This window comes from Myotis lucifugus, unplaced genomic scaffold, assembly GCF_000147115.1.
Source record: "Myotis lucifugus unplaced genomic scaffold, Myoluc2.0 scaffold_2305, whole genome shotgun sequence".
Taxonomy (NCBI): Eukaryota; Metazoa; Chordata; class Mammalia; order Chiroptera; family Vespertilionidae; genus Myotis; species Myotis lucifugus.
In genome coordinates, this window is record NW_005873353.1 from 8,776 (window position 1) to 25,405 (window position 16,630).

At 43.2% G+C, this 16,630-nt stretch overlaps 1 protein-coding gene across 1 annotated transcript; it reads right to left on the reverse strand.

Moving 5' to 3' along the window:
* Positions 1 to 6,771: 6,771 nt before the first annotated feature.
* On the reverse strand, positions 6,772 to 9,319 carry LOC102417916 (zinc finger protein 883-like). Its single transcript, XM_023749005.1, has one exon. It carries the CDS (start codon positions 9,254 to 9,256, stop codon positions 7,577 to 7,579), a length of 1,680 nt encoding a protein of 559 aa, XP_023604773.1. The 5' UTR covers positions 9,257 to 9,319; the 3' UTR covers positions 6,772 to 7,576.
* Between the last annotated feature and the right edge of the window lie 7,311 nt (positions 9,320 to 16,630).

Below are 16,630 nucleotides of genomic sequence, written 5' to 3' on the forward strand. Positions count from 1 at the left end.
TTCCTCTCTGAATCAATAATAATAATAATAAAAAATACCAGAGTTTTCCCACCCCCGTCCAAGGGTAAAGACCCAGATTGTCTAAGCCTAAGGCAGTGGTTCTCAACCTTCCGAATGCCGCGACCCTTTAATACAGTTCCTCATGTTGTGGTGACCCCCAACCATAAAATTATTTGCGTTGCTACTTCATCACTGTAATTTTGCTACCGTTATGAATCGTCATGTAAATATCTGATATGCAGGATGTATTTTCATTGTTACAAATTGAACATAATGAAAACATAGTGATTAATCACAAAAACAATATGTAATTATATATGTGTTTTCCGAGAGTCTTAGGCGACCCCTGTGAAAGGGTAGTTGGACCCCCAAAGGGGTCGAGACCCACAGGTTGAGAACCGCTGCTCTAAGGCAAGTTGTCATCCTTTCCTGATGAAGGGACTGGAGTCCCTGGATGAAAACACATTATCTATGACTACAAAACAGCCAGTCATAATAACGAGATATGCCTGCATTACAGTGCATTACAGTCTGGAAAATGTTATCACATAAATGACCTGCTTCCACCATCATATATGTATGTGGCCAATATAAAACAGGAATAGAGGACAAGCCTTGGAAATAAAAAGGAACTCAGATGCATCATATAAACTTTAATTGGAAGTCTATTGTTTACTTAGAGGGATTTGAACATCAATTAAGATGATGCTTAAAGACTTGGAATTCAGTGCTGATCTGTTTTTCCCTTTCAGGGATTTCAACTCCGGTGTGCAAGTGCTCACGATTTACCGTGTAGAAAGGATTTCTCATCGCCATTAAACTCAGTGGGGTTCTTTAATTTCATATCTTCTCTTCTGGTTAATTAAACTTAACCTTGATTTCAAAGATTTCCTACGTAAGTCCAAAATTACAGCCACATTTGTTTTTTACTTTCTTTTAAAATTTTTCATTTAAAAAAAGTTTTTTTTTTTCATTTTTTAGGCCATATTTGTTTCACTCAGATGAACAGTATTCCTAAGTGCATTGCTTTCACTGCATTGTTGAATGTTCTTCAGAACTCATAGGTTCTGAGGGTACTCTTGCACATGACTCAACTTTCCTGATTCTTAGGAATAAAGAAAATAACAAATTCCTTCATGAAAATGCCTTTATTGTCAACCATCCCATACCATTAAGATGTAAGGTCAAAAAGTATCAGATCCAAGAAGAAACAAGAAGTATATTTATTTTTAAAAATATATTTTATTGATTTTTTACAGAGAGGAAGGGAGAGGGATAGAGAGTTAGAAACATCGATGAGAGAGAAACATCGACCAGCTGCCTCCTGCACACTCCCCACTGGGGATGTGCCCGCAACCAAGGTACATGCCCTTGACTGGAATCGAACCTGGGACCCTTCAGTCTGCAGGCCGACGCTTTATCCGCTGAGCCAAGCCAGTTAGGGCCAGTATATTTATTTTTAAAAAATATTTTTAAAAATTGATTTCAGAGAGGAAGGCAGAGGGAAAGAAAGAAACAACGATGAGAGAAAAATTATCAATTGGCTGCCTCCTGCATGCCCCACACTGGGGATTGAGTCCGAAACTCAGGCATGTGCATTGACCGGGAATCAAACCATGACCTCCTGGTTCATAGGTCGACACTCAATCACTGAGCCATGCCAGCTGGGCAACAAGGAGTATATTTAAAACAAAAACACCCACAAAAAATTCTCATCTCAGGAAATCCACATGTGGAGGAGCGGTTTACCTAGCCTTGGAAACACTCAAAGCTGTGACCCTTCTCTCTCTTTTAAATTAAAAAATTATTATTTTTCATTGCCCGGACGTGTGGCGTAGTGGTTGAGAGTCAACCCATGAACCAGGAGGTCAAGGTTTGATTCCCAGTCAAGGCACATGCCTCAGTTGTGGGCTCAATTCCTAGTAGGAGGGCGTGCAGGGGGTAGCCGATTGATGATTCTCTCTCATCATTGATGTTTCTATCTCTCTCTCTCTCTCCCTCTCCCTTCCTCTATCTGAAATAAAAGAAAACATATAAAAATGTTTTAAAAATATTTTAAATTGATTTTTATAGAGAGAGATGAAAGGAGAGGGACAGAGAGAGAGAGAGAGAGAGAGAGAGAAAGAGACATTGATATGAGAGTGAAACATCAATTGGGTGCCTCCTGTACACCCCCAAATGAGGATCAAGCCCACAATTCAGGCATATGCCCTGACCCAGAATTGAACTGGCAACTTTTGGTACAAGGGACAATGTCCAACCAAGTAGCCAGGGCAGACACCATCCCTTAATGACTAGAATATGACTCCTATGGCCACTCTCTTGCTGGTTCTCACTCACTCACCTGGACTGCTTCTAGCACTTGGAGTGCGGGTGAATTTCCCGCCAAAATATAAGATGGCTCTGTCTTTTGGTTTTGTTCCATCCACCAAAAGGGTGGATTACAAACAAATATTTGGTAATACGCAGTTACAATCGGCCCGAGTTTACACGTTTCCCGCACTCCACCGCAAATCTATATGAACCGAGTTAAAGACGGCTCCCGCGGAGTACGCGCAATTCACGCGAGCCGACTTAACTCGTTTCCCGCACTCCAAGTGCTAGTATAGATTTCATTCTTTATTATCCATGGTTGTTCTCCATGTCGCAACTTGGACAGCGCATCTAGTCTGGTAGTGTGATACCCTGTTCATAGAAGACCTAGATATGGAGACTTGTAGGATGTGAAGATGGGAAACATGACACTTTAGACACAAAAGAATTTCTCGTATGCAAAGTAAAGCTTCTCTTTCAGGATAGAGGACATTATACCCTTTTGTTAGGGGCCAGTGCGGGGGCTGAAAGTCTCGACCTTCAGATGACCACAGTGACTGCAAAACTTTCAGCAAATGTTAGAGCAAAGGCCAGTGACCCGGCACCTCTAAATGACACAGGGAGCTCTCCTTACCCAGTGAAAAAAGATTGACAGGGTTCTCCAACGTCATGTTCCAATACAGGTCTTTGTGAGCAGGGTTCAGGAGCTGGGACTCCTCCCAACTTAACTCCACAGCCACATCCTCCAATGGAAGCAATTCCAGTAACAACACAGTCCTGTTTAACATGATATCAACTTCTTTTATTAATATAAAAGATACATGAGGGATGTTGTTCTAATTCTCACCACATAGCCTGCATCTATATACTCTTCTTAAATATATTTTAGAAGCAACATCCCATATATATAGTTTAGCACCTATTTCCAATTACTTTATATATAAAAATAACATCTGGACAAATACAATACTCCTACATAAACATGAAACACCACATCTAGAATTTATAAGCCATTTCCCCCTCTCCCCCCACCGCAGTGGCAGAGTAGGTTTTTGTTTCTTTTTATTTCTAGAAGTGCTCCAAAATACATGTTCCCCAAATTGCCACAAGGCAAGGAATATGGGTTTGTAGGTCATATTAGTTGAGCGAACAAATTCCATATCTTTTCTCACACAAAATAATAAAACTTTTTTTTAAAAGTACACTTTTAAAGACGTTCATTGGATTTACCATCAAACATTAAACACATAACACAACAAAATAAGTGTATATTTTTCTTTAATCTAAAGAAAATTTATTGTTTTTTCCTTGAAATCAAATGTCCATTGCATTCTATCATATATATATCTACACTAATAAAAGACAAACATGCAAATTGACCGCACCTTTGCTATGCCTTAAACCACGCCCACCAGCCAATCAGAGCGACTATATGCAAAGTAACCCAACCAAGATGGCGGCCAGCAGCCACGGAGCTGGAGCAAGCAGGAGGCTTGGTTGCCCCAATGATGGAGGAAGCCAAGCTTCCCGCCTGCCGCTGTGGCTCTGAGCTCCACTCAAAGCAACAAAGTTTCAATTATAGAAGGTAAATAAACCCCAGATACCTGCTTTCAGCCAGCTGTGGCCATGGAGCTGGAGTGAGCAGGAGTGGGTTGCCCCTGGCAATGGAGGAAGCCAAGCTTCCCTCCCGCCCGTCCTGGCCGGCTCTGAGCTTCTCTCAAGGCTACAAAGTTTCAATTATAGAAGGTAAATAAATCCCAGAATAAAAAAGAAAAAAGAAAAAAAGGAGAGGCTGGGAGCTTCCATCGCCAGGGGGGGGCTTGGTCAGCCTGAAAACAGCCCCAACTCTGCTGCTAAAAATGTATTTAATAAGAGACAAAACCGTTCTATAAGATATGTAATCTGACCTGGCCGGTTTAGCTCAGTGGATAGAGCATCGGCCTGCGGACTCAACGGTCCCAGGTTCGATTCCGGTCAAGGGCATGTACCTTGGTTGCGGGCACATCCCCAGTGGGGGGTGTGCAAGAGGCAGCTTATCGATGTTTCTCTCTCATCGATGTTTCTAACTGTCTATCCCTCTCCCTTCCTCTCTGTAAAAAAATCAATAAAATATATTTTTAAAAAATAAATAAAATAAAATGACCTACTTTTGATTTTCCTTATATATAGACTAGAGGCCCAGTGCACAAAATTCATGCATGGGTAGGGTCCCCAGGCCTGGCTGGCAATCAGGGCCGATCTGTGAGGTGACCAGCGGGGGCTATCGGGAGGCCCCCACTGGTATCTGCCTTGGCTGGTGGCCTGGCGTCACCCGCTTGCCAGCCCTGGGCCCCGCCCCCCTCACCACTGCTGCTGGTCAGGGCCTGCGGGTTGGGGGCAGCTCTTGCACTGAGCGTCTGCCCCCTGGTGGTCAGTGTACGTCATAGCGACCGTTCATTCCACCGTTCATTCAATTTGCATATTAGGGTTTTATTATATAGGATTATATCCTAAAAAGTGTACTTGTCTCTTTCCGTAACTAGATACTGGAGTAGGATCTCAGTGGAGGCCCAGTGTGCTGTGCACTGTGGTGAGAGTTTGTGTTCAGGACTATGTTCCCACCCCAAAATCCATAGTACAGACACAGGAGATTGGAAAGTAAGCCATGGGTCCAGAACACTATCAGGGCTGCAGGGAAAACAGGGTGACTACCATTGTCTCATAGAGCCAGTAGGGATAGAGAGGACAGAATCACCTGAGCAGTGCGTCCCTGAATGAAGAGAGGTGAGCACTCACCAATGAGACCAGGATCCTGTAGGTCTTCAGCATCACTTCCGTAAATTTGGTCCCAGAATTCACATCCCGTTGTCCTCTCTCCTAAAGAGTGAATGTCCATGCCACCTACAAACAGCACTTGCAAAGTCTGAGGCATGAAATTCATCACAGTGGATGGGATCACAGCCGGACACCCCAAATGTGGGTGAAGGGGCAGAGACCCAGCCCAATGACTGAGGTCTCCTGAGGGTTAAACTCCAATCTGGGATCAAAGGGAAAGCAGTCAAATCGTCGCTAAGTCTCAGAGAAGGTTCCAGTGGAGAAACTGCTAAAGGTGACAAATAATGGTGTTGCCCGGAACACAGGGAGGGAAGCCAAGGGAAGTGCTCTGAGATATAAAGGGAACGGGAGGAAATGCATAACTGCATAATTGCCCCAATGGAAACAGGAGCTGCAGCTGAGCCACCCTGGTCCTCATACTGTACCTGCTCCAGTGAGGGCTGCTCATCAGGGGTAGAGACTGTGTCTGATGCTGGAGAAAATAATGGTTAAAATCCAGCCCCTTGAATCTGACACTTGTCTGTGGTGTAAACTTGGGGAACCTACTTCATTTCTCTAATACTGAATTTTTTTCAGCAAAATTAGTTTCCACTTCTCAGGTTGTTTTGAGAATTAAAAGAGAAAATGCTCGAAAAGCTCACACTGGAATCCTGGCAAAAAAAAAAGTACTCCGTGTTACTTTTATTGATCTTCAAAGGCCAAAGCAAGCTCCATCATCAGCTTCACGTCACATTCAGTCAACCGAGATTCAGGGAGCTCTAGGAGTCATCTGGAGATTCCCAGGTTTGGACCCCGTACTGACACCTCAGGGCCTGTAGCACCTGCTTCCTTGCTGGTGGGACATCAGATTCTTTTTTTTTTTTATATATATTTTTATTGATTTCAGAAAGGAAGGGAGAGGGATAGAAAGATAGAAACATCAATGATGAGAGAGAATCATTGATCGGCTGCCTCCTGCTTGCCCCCTACTGGGGATTGAGCCCGCAACTGTGGCATGTGCCCATGACTGGAATTGAACCCTTCAGTCCACAGGCTGATGCTCTATCCACTGAGCCAAACCAGCTAGGGCGGGACATCAGATTCTTAAAAGCCACTTTTCTTTCTATAACATACAAAGGTGCTTGTGGGCATTGTGGGAGTGAGGGGTGCCTGGCCTGGGAATGTCTGTGCAGGCAGAGGGATGAGTTGCTCAAGTCAACACAGGCTGCAAAAATAAACCTTAGCTCTTCACCTCCAAGAGCTCAGGGGTGGAAACACACCTTATGCTTGTTTCACCCAGGAGAAACCAGAAACCCAGACCAGAGAGAGGCGTCGTTTCTCTGGGAGTCCAGGGGTATTTGAGAATCTGAAGTTCAAATCCAGGATGCCTGATCCAGGGCACGGGGAGTTTGATCACTGCCCTCCTATTTCCCTCTGCACTGGCTTTGGGGCTCCAAAGCATCTGGCCTCCTGAGACACATGTTCCAACCCAGGAACACCCATGAGCGGAAACTAGGCAAATAGGGGAACACTACAAAGCAAGGGCTTGTGGCCTTATCAGATGACTGGTCTTCTGAAAGTGATGGAGAATGTCAGTAGTGCGGGTTAGAAGTAGTGTTCATTGCATGGTGTACAGCATTAAAAAATTAAGGTATATTAATCCAATACAGGAAAGAAACATTTATTTTATAAAGCAAAAAATGGCACAAAATGAGTGAAATTCCAACATCCATCTTTGTTGTCCCGCTTCCCTTCTGTTAAAGAAAATTGCCAAAACTCATACCAGATCAGGCAGGACGATTAACCAGACATTTTCCTACGGATACAGGGGTAGCAAATACACATCTAAGAAAAGGCTGGTCCTAGTCTCCAACAAATCAGAGAACAGAGTTAGCTTCCCTGCGCCAATGAGGATGGTGACTGATGCCATCTGAGGACACCGTATAGGTCAGTGGTTCTCAACCTTCCTAATGCTGCGACCCTTTAATACGCCGGGTACTCGTATGTGGGCGGATCCACCTGGAGACGAATAAATGAGCAGTGTCTCGGTTCCTAAGACCATCGGAAAGTATTTTCTGATGGTCTTAGGCGACCCCTGTGAAAGGGTCGCTCGACCGCCAAAGGGGTCTCGACCCACAGGTTGAGAACCGCTGGTATAGGTGGTACAGGTGACATTGCTTCAGCAACAGACACATTCGGGGACATAGATCTGGCAGGACACCTGTGTAAATTAGAAAGTGCAACATACACACACATGATTTTCAGATAAGTTTATAGGGAATCTCCCTACTTTTGACATTCGAATGTATGAGATTCAAGTCAGACAAATAGAGTTTCCTATAGTATTGTTAAGACTGACCTTGAAAATTGTACATTTCCTATGCATAGACAACCTTCTTCCCATGTGAAGCCTTATGTGCAGAATAAGGCTAGAATTTTGGGTACAAAATTTGCCACATGAACGACACTCCTAAGTCCTTTCTCTAGTGTGAACTCTCTGGTGGCTACGAAGGCTTAGGATACCGGTAAAAGTTTTTCCACATTCAGTGCACTCATAAGGGCCTTGTCTGGTGTGAATTCTCTGATGATAAAGAAGGGATTGGTTCTTGGTAAAAGATTTCCCACATTCACTGCACTCATAAGGCCTTTCTCCAGTGTGAAGTCTCTGGTGATAGCGGAGGCCACTGCTACTGATAAAAGATTTCCCACATTCACTGCACTCATAAGGCCTTTCTCTAGTGTGAACTCTCTGGTGACTACGAAGGGAATAGAGCATGGAAAACGATTCTCCACATTCACTGCACTCGTAAGGCTTTTCTCCTGTATGAAATCTCCGATGATTACGAAGGCTATAAATTGTGGTAAAGGATTTGCCACATTCGCTGCACTCATAAGGTCTTTCTCCGGTGTGAACACTGCGATGGCGACGAAGATAATGGATCATGGTAAAAGATTTTCCACATTCGCTGCACTCGTAAGGCCTTTCTCCCGTGTGAATTATCTGATGACGACGAAGGCATCTAATCATGGTAAAAGTTTTCCCACATTCGCTGCACTCATAAGGCCTCTCTCCTGTGTGAAATCTCTGATGATAACGGAGGCTGCTACTACAGGTAAAAGATTTCCCACATTCACTGCACTCATAAGGCCTTTCTCCTCTGTGAAGTCTCTGATGATAACAAAGGCTAGTGCTACTGGTAAAAGATCTCCCACATTCACTGCACTTATACGGCTTTTCTCCGGTGTGAAATCTCTGATGATGACGAATACCAGTGCTGGTGGTAAAAGATTTCCCACATTCATGGCACTTATAAGGCCTTTCACCACTGTGAACTCTCAGATGAATACGAAGGGAATCGATCCTGCTAAAAGATTTCCCACATTCACTGCACTCATAGGGCCTTTCTCCAGTGTGAATTCTCTGATGATAAAGGAGACCAGTGCTACCGGTATAAGATTTCCCACATTCACTGCACTTAAAGGGCTTTTCTCCAGTGTGAAGTCTCTGATGATAAAAAAAACTAGACAGTCTGGTAAAATACTTTCCACATTCATGGCACACTAAACGCTGTCTTCTAGTACAAGTGCTCTTGTCTTGAACAAATGTGTGCTTGCGGCCAATTGCTCTCTTATATTCTTTCCTGGTGTAATAATTTTTTCTGCTTTGAAAAGTCATGGCAGACATCGATATTTCATTTGACTTATCCCCGGTCTGAGTAGCCTTTTGGTGATGTCCTGACCCCATAAGGATGTCCGGCCCAACCTCTCCGCAGGTAAAATGCTTCTGCGAGGCATTGAAATTGCCGCCGTCTGCAAGTGAGATCCTGTCCACACCACCGACGGAATGCTTCTCTCTCATATGTTGCTCCTGGTCCTGGTGAAATTTTGTACTGAAATAAAATCGTTTTGCGCATGCCCCGCACCTCAACGGTATCTGGCTGCGTTGTGTTCCCTGTAGGTCAATAATGTGGAAAATATTTTTCAAGACTGGCTCACAACCATCACAGGGGTGGCTCTTCTGGGAAGACAAGGCTACCTTGGGATTCCTTGCCTGTGACGCTCTTACAGAAACCTTCTGCTCAATCGGTGCCTCCACATTCTCTGCTCCACAGCAGCAACCTGAACAAAAGGAAACGCTGGTGAGGTACATGTTGACCTTATGAAAACAGAATATCTTCACCACAAATGTTTATCTGTCATGATTAGGCATGATTTTATGATTTTCAAGACAAGCGAGACTCTGAGGGAAAGGCAGTTATATATTACTTGACCCCAAAGGTCAACCAATGGTGGAGACCTCACCAAGGGAGGGACATGAGCATATGATAGGACACTAAGAACAGAGGCAAGGTGCACTAGAAGAGAGGCAGGGTCCACTAATTGTTCCTTCTTTTTTTATAATATATTTTTATTGCTTTCAGATAGGAAGGGGGAGAAAGAGAGAGGGGAACATCAATGGTGGAAGAAAATCAACAATCGGCTGCATGCCCCTTACTGGGGATTGATCTTGTAACCCCGGCATGTGCCCTGACCAGGAATAAAATTGTGACCTCCTGGTTTATAGGTCGACGCTCAACAATTAAGCTACACCGGCTGGGCCACTAGCTGTTTCTTCACAATGTCTTCTGTGGGAGATTTCATGCTGGTGATGTGAGTTTGTGTAGAATAACTTGAATGTGCTCAATCGCATAAAAAAAACCCCATAGTATTAAAGCACATGATGTTCAAGGTCAATATAAGGACACATGCACACTCCAAGGTTCTGCAGGCATGGACCAAGGATAGAAAGTAGTAAAGAGAGACCTGTGGGGTAAATGGTTGAGGTGCATCATTTAGAGAAGCGAAGATTATCCACGTGCTGGGAAACTGAGCAGAAATGATAAATATTGAAACTGAGTAGTTAGTTGGCAAAGTGTCAACAATAAGAAAGAACAAGTAGAATGGAGTGGGGAACTGGCAATGGTAACAAAATACTGATGAACAAAATTGGTTCCTAGTTAGGACTTAACAAAACCCTGGCATCAATTCCTCTCCAACAGCCCTTCACCCTGGCAAGACTGCCACTGGGTCCTCCCTGCCATGGATGGAGTCATGTTTCTCCTGTGATGCACAAATGATTCTTCCCCTTGAAATCCCAGTTGAACTACTACATGGGAAATAGATGATAAAAATCCTAAAAGAAAACCTAAAGAGCTGGATGGCCAGCACTGTGTATAACAAAGCACAAAAGTAACCACAGTAAAAACAAAAACAAATAAACAAAAAAAACCTATGTGAGTGACACCAGGAATATGGCCGAAGAATTCATCTCCCTCCCAGTACAACAGTACAAGTAGAGAGCTATCCATGAACAAAGAAAACATAGCAGATGGTAATTAGCACCCAATAAAGACAAACAGCAGTGCAGAAGAGAAAAAATGGGAGAACTGCATAGAAAGGATGATTGGGAAAACTGGTTGAGCAAATATATTTGAAGATGGCTACAGTCAAAAACAAGGGTTGGAGTTACCTCTATCAGCCACTGATGCTGGTGGCCTTTTCTATACAAATCGCTGGAAAATTTTTTGTTGTTGTTGTTGTTGTTTTTTTTAAATATATTTTATTGAGTTTTTACAGAGAGGAAGGGACAGGTATAGAGAGTTAGAAACATCGATCAGCTGCCTCCTGCACACCTCCCACTGGGGATGTGCCCGCAACCCAGGTACATGCCCCCGACCGGAATCGAACCTGGGACCCTTCAGTCCGCAGGCAGACGCTCCATCCACTGAGCCAAACCAGTTACGGTGAAAATTTTGTTTTAAAAAACCACAAAAGTCCATGTAACATCTGCGAACTCCCCACAACACATCAAAGGACTCAGTTTGTTGGCATGAATTATAAAAGAAATATCTTTGGCCGCAACCTACTCAAGAAAAGAAACAAAAATCAGTATACCTAAGCAGTATTTTCCACCACAGACTCCAAGACCCTCAATCGTTATGGAAAAAAAATTGCTGCCAAATCCACTGTGGACTCACACATTGTTGTTATGACCTCAGTTCATAGGACATCAAGGAGGCAAGGCTGTTGAACCTGTTCTCAAGATCAAAACAACACCTCTCCCAGCGACCACCTTTGATTCCACATGCAGATAAATCTATTTCTCACGCCCAGAATTGTTCCTTAGGGCTGAAAGGAATAAAAGGGCAACTGCTTCATCAAATGTAGAGGCAGCAACACAGGTCTGAATTAAATACTAAAAACAAAGACACCACCATGACAACATAATAATTTTCCACTAATCAATACAAAACTAATGGAGATCTATGTACAGCCTGATGAGGAATCCATTTAAAATATTTACTTTTAAAAACAACCGTGGGCTACAAGAAAACACAAATAGAACCAACATAATAAAGAAACCAACACAGAAGCAAAAGGAGAATATCGGATAGACAGAAATCATAAAAAAAAAAAAAAGAATGAAACAAATGCTGGAGTTGACAAATTACAATGAGTGAAATGAAAAAATGGAATGAAGAGTATCAAAATCAGACATGAAAGAATACATGATGTCAAAGACATGTCATTTAAAATAAATCCAGGTGGAGAGAAAAAAAGAAAAATAAATGTAAAGAATACAGCAATGTAAATTAAGTAACACCTTTAAGAGAGCCGATATTGCATTATCGGAATCCTAGGAAATACTGGGGGATGGGAAGAGACAGAGAGAAAGAACAGGGAGGGAAAAAGAAAAAGGTGTAGAAAGTTTATTTTAAAAAACAAGCTGAAGATAGACTCCCCAAATAAGAGATGTGAATAATCAAGTGCATGCACTCTCACAGGTCCCTGTATAGATCCAATGCAAACTGGACTTCACCAAGACACAGCATAATCAAAGTATCAGAAATCAAAGGCAAAGAGAATTGTGAAAGCACAAGGGAAACTCCTTGCATACCGGAAAACGACCGAATAAGGGTTTTAAGTAGACTTCACCCAATAAATCTTGCCGTCCAGGAGAAAATAAAATGATATATTCAAAATACTTCATAAAAAAACATTAATACATTAGCCAGAAAACCTGTTCTTTAGAAAGAAGAAGAAATACTTACTCAGACAAACAAAACCTAAGGAAGTTCATCGCCACTCAACCTGACTTATTACAAATGCGAAAAGAAGTTCTTCAAGATGAAATGAAAGAATAGTAAATAGAAACACGAATACAGAGGCAACTGCTAATCTCACTGGTACAGTTGAGAATGCCATCCATTGGTGGAATATACATTATGTTATATGAAGACAAACAAGATATTGAAAGATATGGTAAAAGATATATGAAGGTGTATAAAGAGTGAACTCTCAAGAGATGATACCAAGGAAAAAATACAAAGAAAGCAGGTCCCAAATCCAAAAAGCTGAATGATACAGGCAAAGACACCTCACTCATTAATACTGACAATGTGCTGAAAAAAACTGAGAAATTGGAAAACTGGCGATGGTGGAAAATTCAATGAGGAAAGTGAAGAGCAAGAAGGAAGAAAGGAGAAAGGTAAAAAAGATCCTGATCATGAGGAAGATGATACCGGAGAAGAGGAATATGATGAAGAAGAGCAAGAAGAGGAAAATGACTACATTCATACTTTGACACTGGAGATGATCTTGTACAGACAGTGATGATAACATGGATGAAGTAACTATTGGCTATGAAATTTCCCCCAAAACATTCTATGATATAGCTTCTGAACAGTGGACAGACTTGTTGCCTTATTTCTGATAAGTATTTTTGTTCCTCTTTTGTTGGACAATATTTGTTACCAAAATATTCAAAACCATTTTGAGTTTATATACCAATGTTTGTCTCTGACAACCTGACATTCCTTCTTAGGACCTCTATATCCCTCCTTAAATATACAAGTGAACATTTTATTTTTGGCTTTATTTGGATTAGAATGTGCCTAAAGAGTTTTTTTCATCTTTTAATGTCTTCATACTTGAAAAAATTATTCTTGTTTAACTGCTTGCTGATCTTTTACAAAAGTACTAGAGGCCCGGTGCACAAATATTTGTGCACTCGGGGGGGGGAGGGGAGGTCCCTCAGCCCGGCCTGTGCCCTCTCGCAGTCTGGGACCCCTCAGGGGATGACCACCTGCTGGCTTAGGCCTGCTCCCCGGGGGATGTCCACTTGCCAGCGGGGAGCAGGCCTAAACTGCAGTCGGACATCCTTAGTGCTACTGAGGAGGCAGGAGAGGCTCCCACCACCACTGCTGTACTGGCAGCCATCAGCCTAGCTTGTGGCTGAGCAGAGCTCCTCCCATGTGAGAGCACCCTGACCACCAGAGGGCAGCTCCTGCATTGAGCGTCTGCCCCCTGGTGGTCAGTGTGTGTCATAGTGACCAGTCATTCCCAGTCATTCTGCTGTTAGGGTCAGTTTGCATATTACCCTGTTACTATATAGGATAGAGGCCTGGTGCACGGGTGGGGGCTGGCTGGTTTGCCCTGAAGGGTGTCCCGGATCAGGGTGGGGGTCCCTCTTGGGTGCCTGGCCAGCCTGGATGAGGGGATGATGGCTGTTTGCAGCTGGTCACACCCCCTTCAGGGTGGGGGTCCCCACTGGGGTGCCTGGCCATTCTGGGTGAGGGGCTGAGGGCCGTTTTCAGGCTGGCGGGCAACTGAAGCTCCCAGCCTCTCCTTTATTTCTGTTTTTTTGTGTGTGTGTTTTTTTTATTCTGGGATTTATTTACCTTCTATGGCTGTCACTGGAGCTGAGAGCCGGCTTTAGCTCTGAGGCTCGGCTCCACCTCTGAGACCTCGGCTGCTGAAAGCAGGTATCTGGGCTGTGTTTAGCTTCTATAATTGAAACACTGTTGCAACTCCAGCTCTGAGGCCCGGCTGGCTGAAAGCAGGTTTCTGGGGATTGTTTAGCTTCTATAATTGCAACATTGTTTCTTAGACTGCAGCTCAGAGGCCGGCAGCGGCAGGTGGGAAACCTTGGCTTCCTCCACCACTGGAGCAAGCAAGCCTCCTGTTCGCTTCAGCTGCCTGGCTGCCGGCTGCCATCTTGGTTGGCAGTTAATTTGCATATCGCCCTGATTAGCCAATGGGAAGCATGTCAGAGGTACGGTTAATTACCATGTTTGTCTATTATTAGATAGGATTACTTGTCATCATTATGGATTTCTGTAACCTGAAAGTTGATTTAATATTGCACATGGAACACTTTAAAAACAAAGAAACTTGAAAATAATTTTACTTTTACATGGTATGTTCTATGCTACTATATGATGACTATATAAAACCACCTGATCTCTTAAGATTGCATATGAGATTAGAAGTTGGTGACCAAAAATATACACAGGGAAAAATGCCAATCAGAGTTATGTAAATTTTGTAGCTTTCATCTCAGCCAGTACAAAGACTTGGGATAAATATTAAAAATACTTGAATTTGGGGCTAACTTCATACCAAACAATATGTGAGGTTAATCATCATCTCTCTGTAATAAGTTTGATATTTTGAATAGCTGGCCTTATGAAAAATTAGACTGAGACATTTAAATTTTTACTTTGCAAAAGTGGGGGGGTAAATTCTAGTCATACAAATCTCACTGCAGATGCATGTGTGAAACCTGTGAGATATAATGGCCTCTGGTGTATTTCAAAGGACTTCACAGCCATCTAATTGGTTTATGTAACAGTGCAGAATAAAACTCAGGTCACTTTAAAATTAAGATTAACCTTTTTCTTTTAATTAAAAACTAGCTCCCATGAATTTTTATATTGAGGGTTGGGGATAGAACACTTAAAAACCTTAGTCTCTAAAGACTCACAAATGCCAAAGATTTCGAAGGGAAGTCATATTAGGTATTTCAAAAATAATTTACTAATATTATCTACCAAAAGAAGTAAATTCCTTTTTCCCTTTTGGGACAATATCACCTATTATCCTCTAAAGTGAGAATCAGAGTCCTAGCCTCTATTTCCACCTTTACTGTTAAACACAACCTTGAAACTGAGCTAGGTTTTCTGTAAACAACTTCCTACAAAAACTGCTTAAGGACCAACCAAAATTTACTGTATGTTCTCATTCTCTTAACATCTAGAAATAATCGTTCCTTCATTTAAATTTGTCTGGCTCTCTAAAAAATTTGTTAGCTTGTAAAATGATTGAAAACACTGTTTTGAGAAACAAACATGATTTCCTCACAAAATATATTGTAATCTGATTCTCCCATCTTTAATCCTGATGGGGAAAATTTATATTGTGCCATTTTATAAAATGGCTTTATCAGGAAAAACATCACTTTCAATTGTAATACTTCCTCAGTTAATCCAAGATGGGTGAGAGGATCATTGTCAGTGCTTATGTTGTTCATATGTGAATTATTTCTTCTTTAAAGGAACTTACAAAAAATTTTAAAGATTCTAAATGGGAAACATGAATAAATCTACGTAAAAGCAGCAATCAACTGTACTTATGAATAGAAACCTTACTGAAAGTTTCAGTTGCAACGGGTAAAGTCATTTAGGATTGACAATTAATATCAGTGTTTTATTCTGTCACTTCCTTAGAAACTTAACCTAATATCTACACTAATAAAAGACAAACATGTAAATTGACCGCACCTTAGCGATGCCTTAAGCCATGCCCACCAGCCAATCAGAGCGACTATATGCAAATTAACACAACCAAGATGGCGGCCGGCAGCCACTGAGCTGGAGTGAGCAGGAGGCTTGGGTTGCCCCTGGCGATGGAGGAAACCAAGCTTCCCACCCGCCCTGGCCAGCTCTGAGCTTCACTCAAAGCTACAAAGTTTCAATTATAGAAGGTAAATCCCAGAATTAAAAAAAAAAAAAGTAAAAAAGGAGAGGCTGGGAGCTTCCGTCGCCAGGGGGCTTGGCCAGCCTGAAAATGGCCCTCAGCCCCTGACCCAGGCTGGCCAGGCACCCCGGTGGGGACCCCCACCCTGAAGGGGGTGTGACCAGCTGCAAACACCCATAAGCCCCTCACCCAGGCTGGCCAGGCACCCCAGCAGGACCCCCACCCTGATCCAGGACACCCTTCAGGGCAAACCAGCCAGCCCCCACCGTGCACGAGGCCTCTATCCTATATAATAAAAGCGTAATATGCAAACTGACCCTAACAGCAGAACAACTGAGAATGAGTGGTCACTATGATACACACTGAACCACCAGGGGGCAGATGCTCAATGGAGGAGCTGTCCCCTGGTGGTCAGTGAGCTCCTACAGGGGGAGCTCTGCTCAGCCACAAGCCAGACTGATGGCTGCCAGCACAGCGGTGGTGGCGGGAGCCACAAGGATGTCCTACTGCAGCTTAGGTCTGCTCCCTACTGGTAAGTGGACATCCCCCAAGGGCTGCCGGGCTGCCAGAGGATGTCTGACTGCCAGCTTGGGCCCGATCCCCCAGCAGGTGGACATCCTCCGAGGGGTCCCAGACTGCAAGAGGGCATAGCCCGGGCTGAGGGACCCCCCCCCCCCGAGTGCACAAATTTTTGTGCACCGGACCTCTAGTCTATAATAATAAAAGG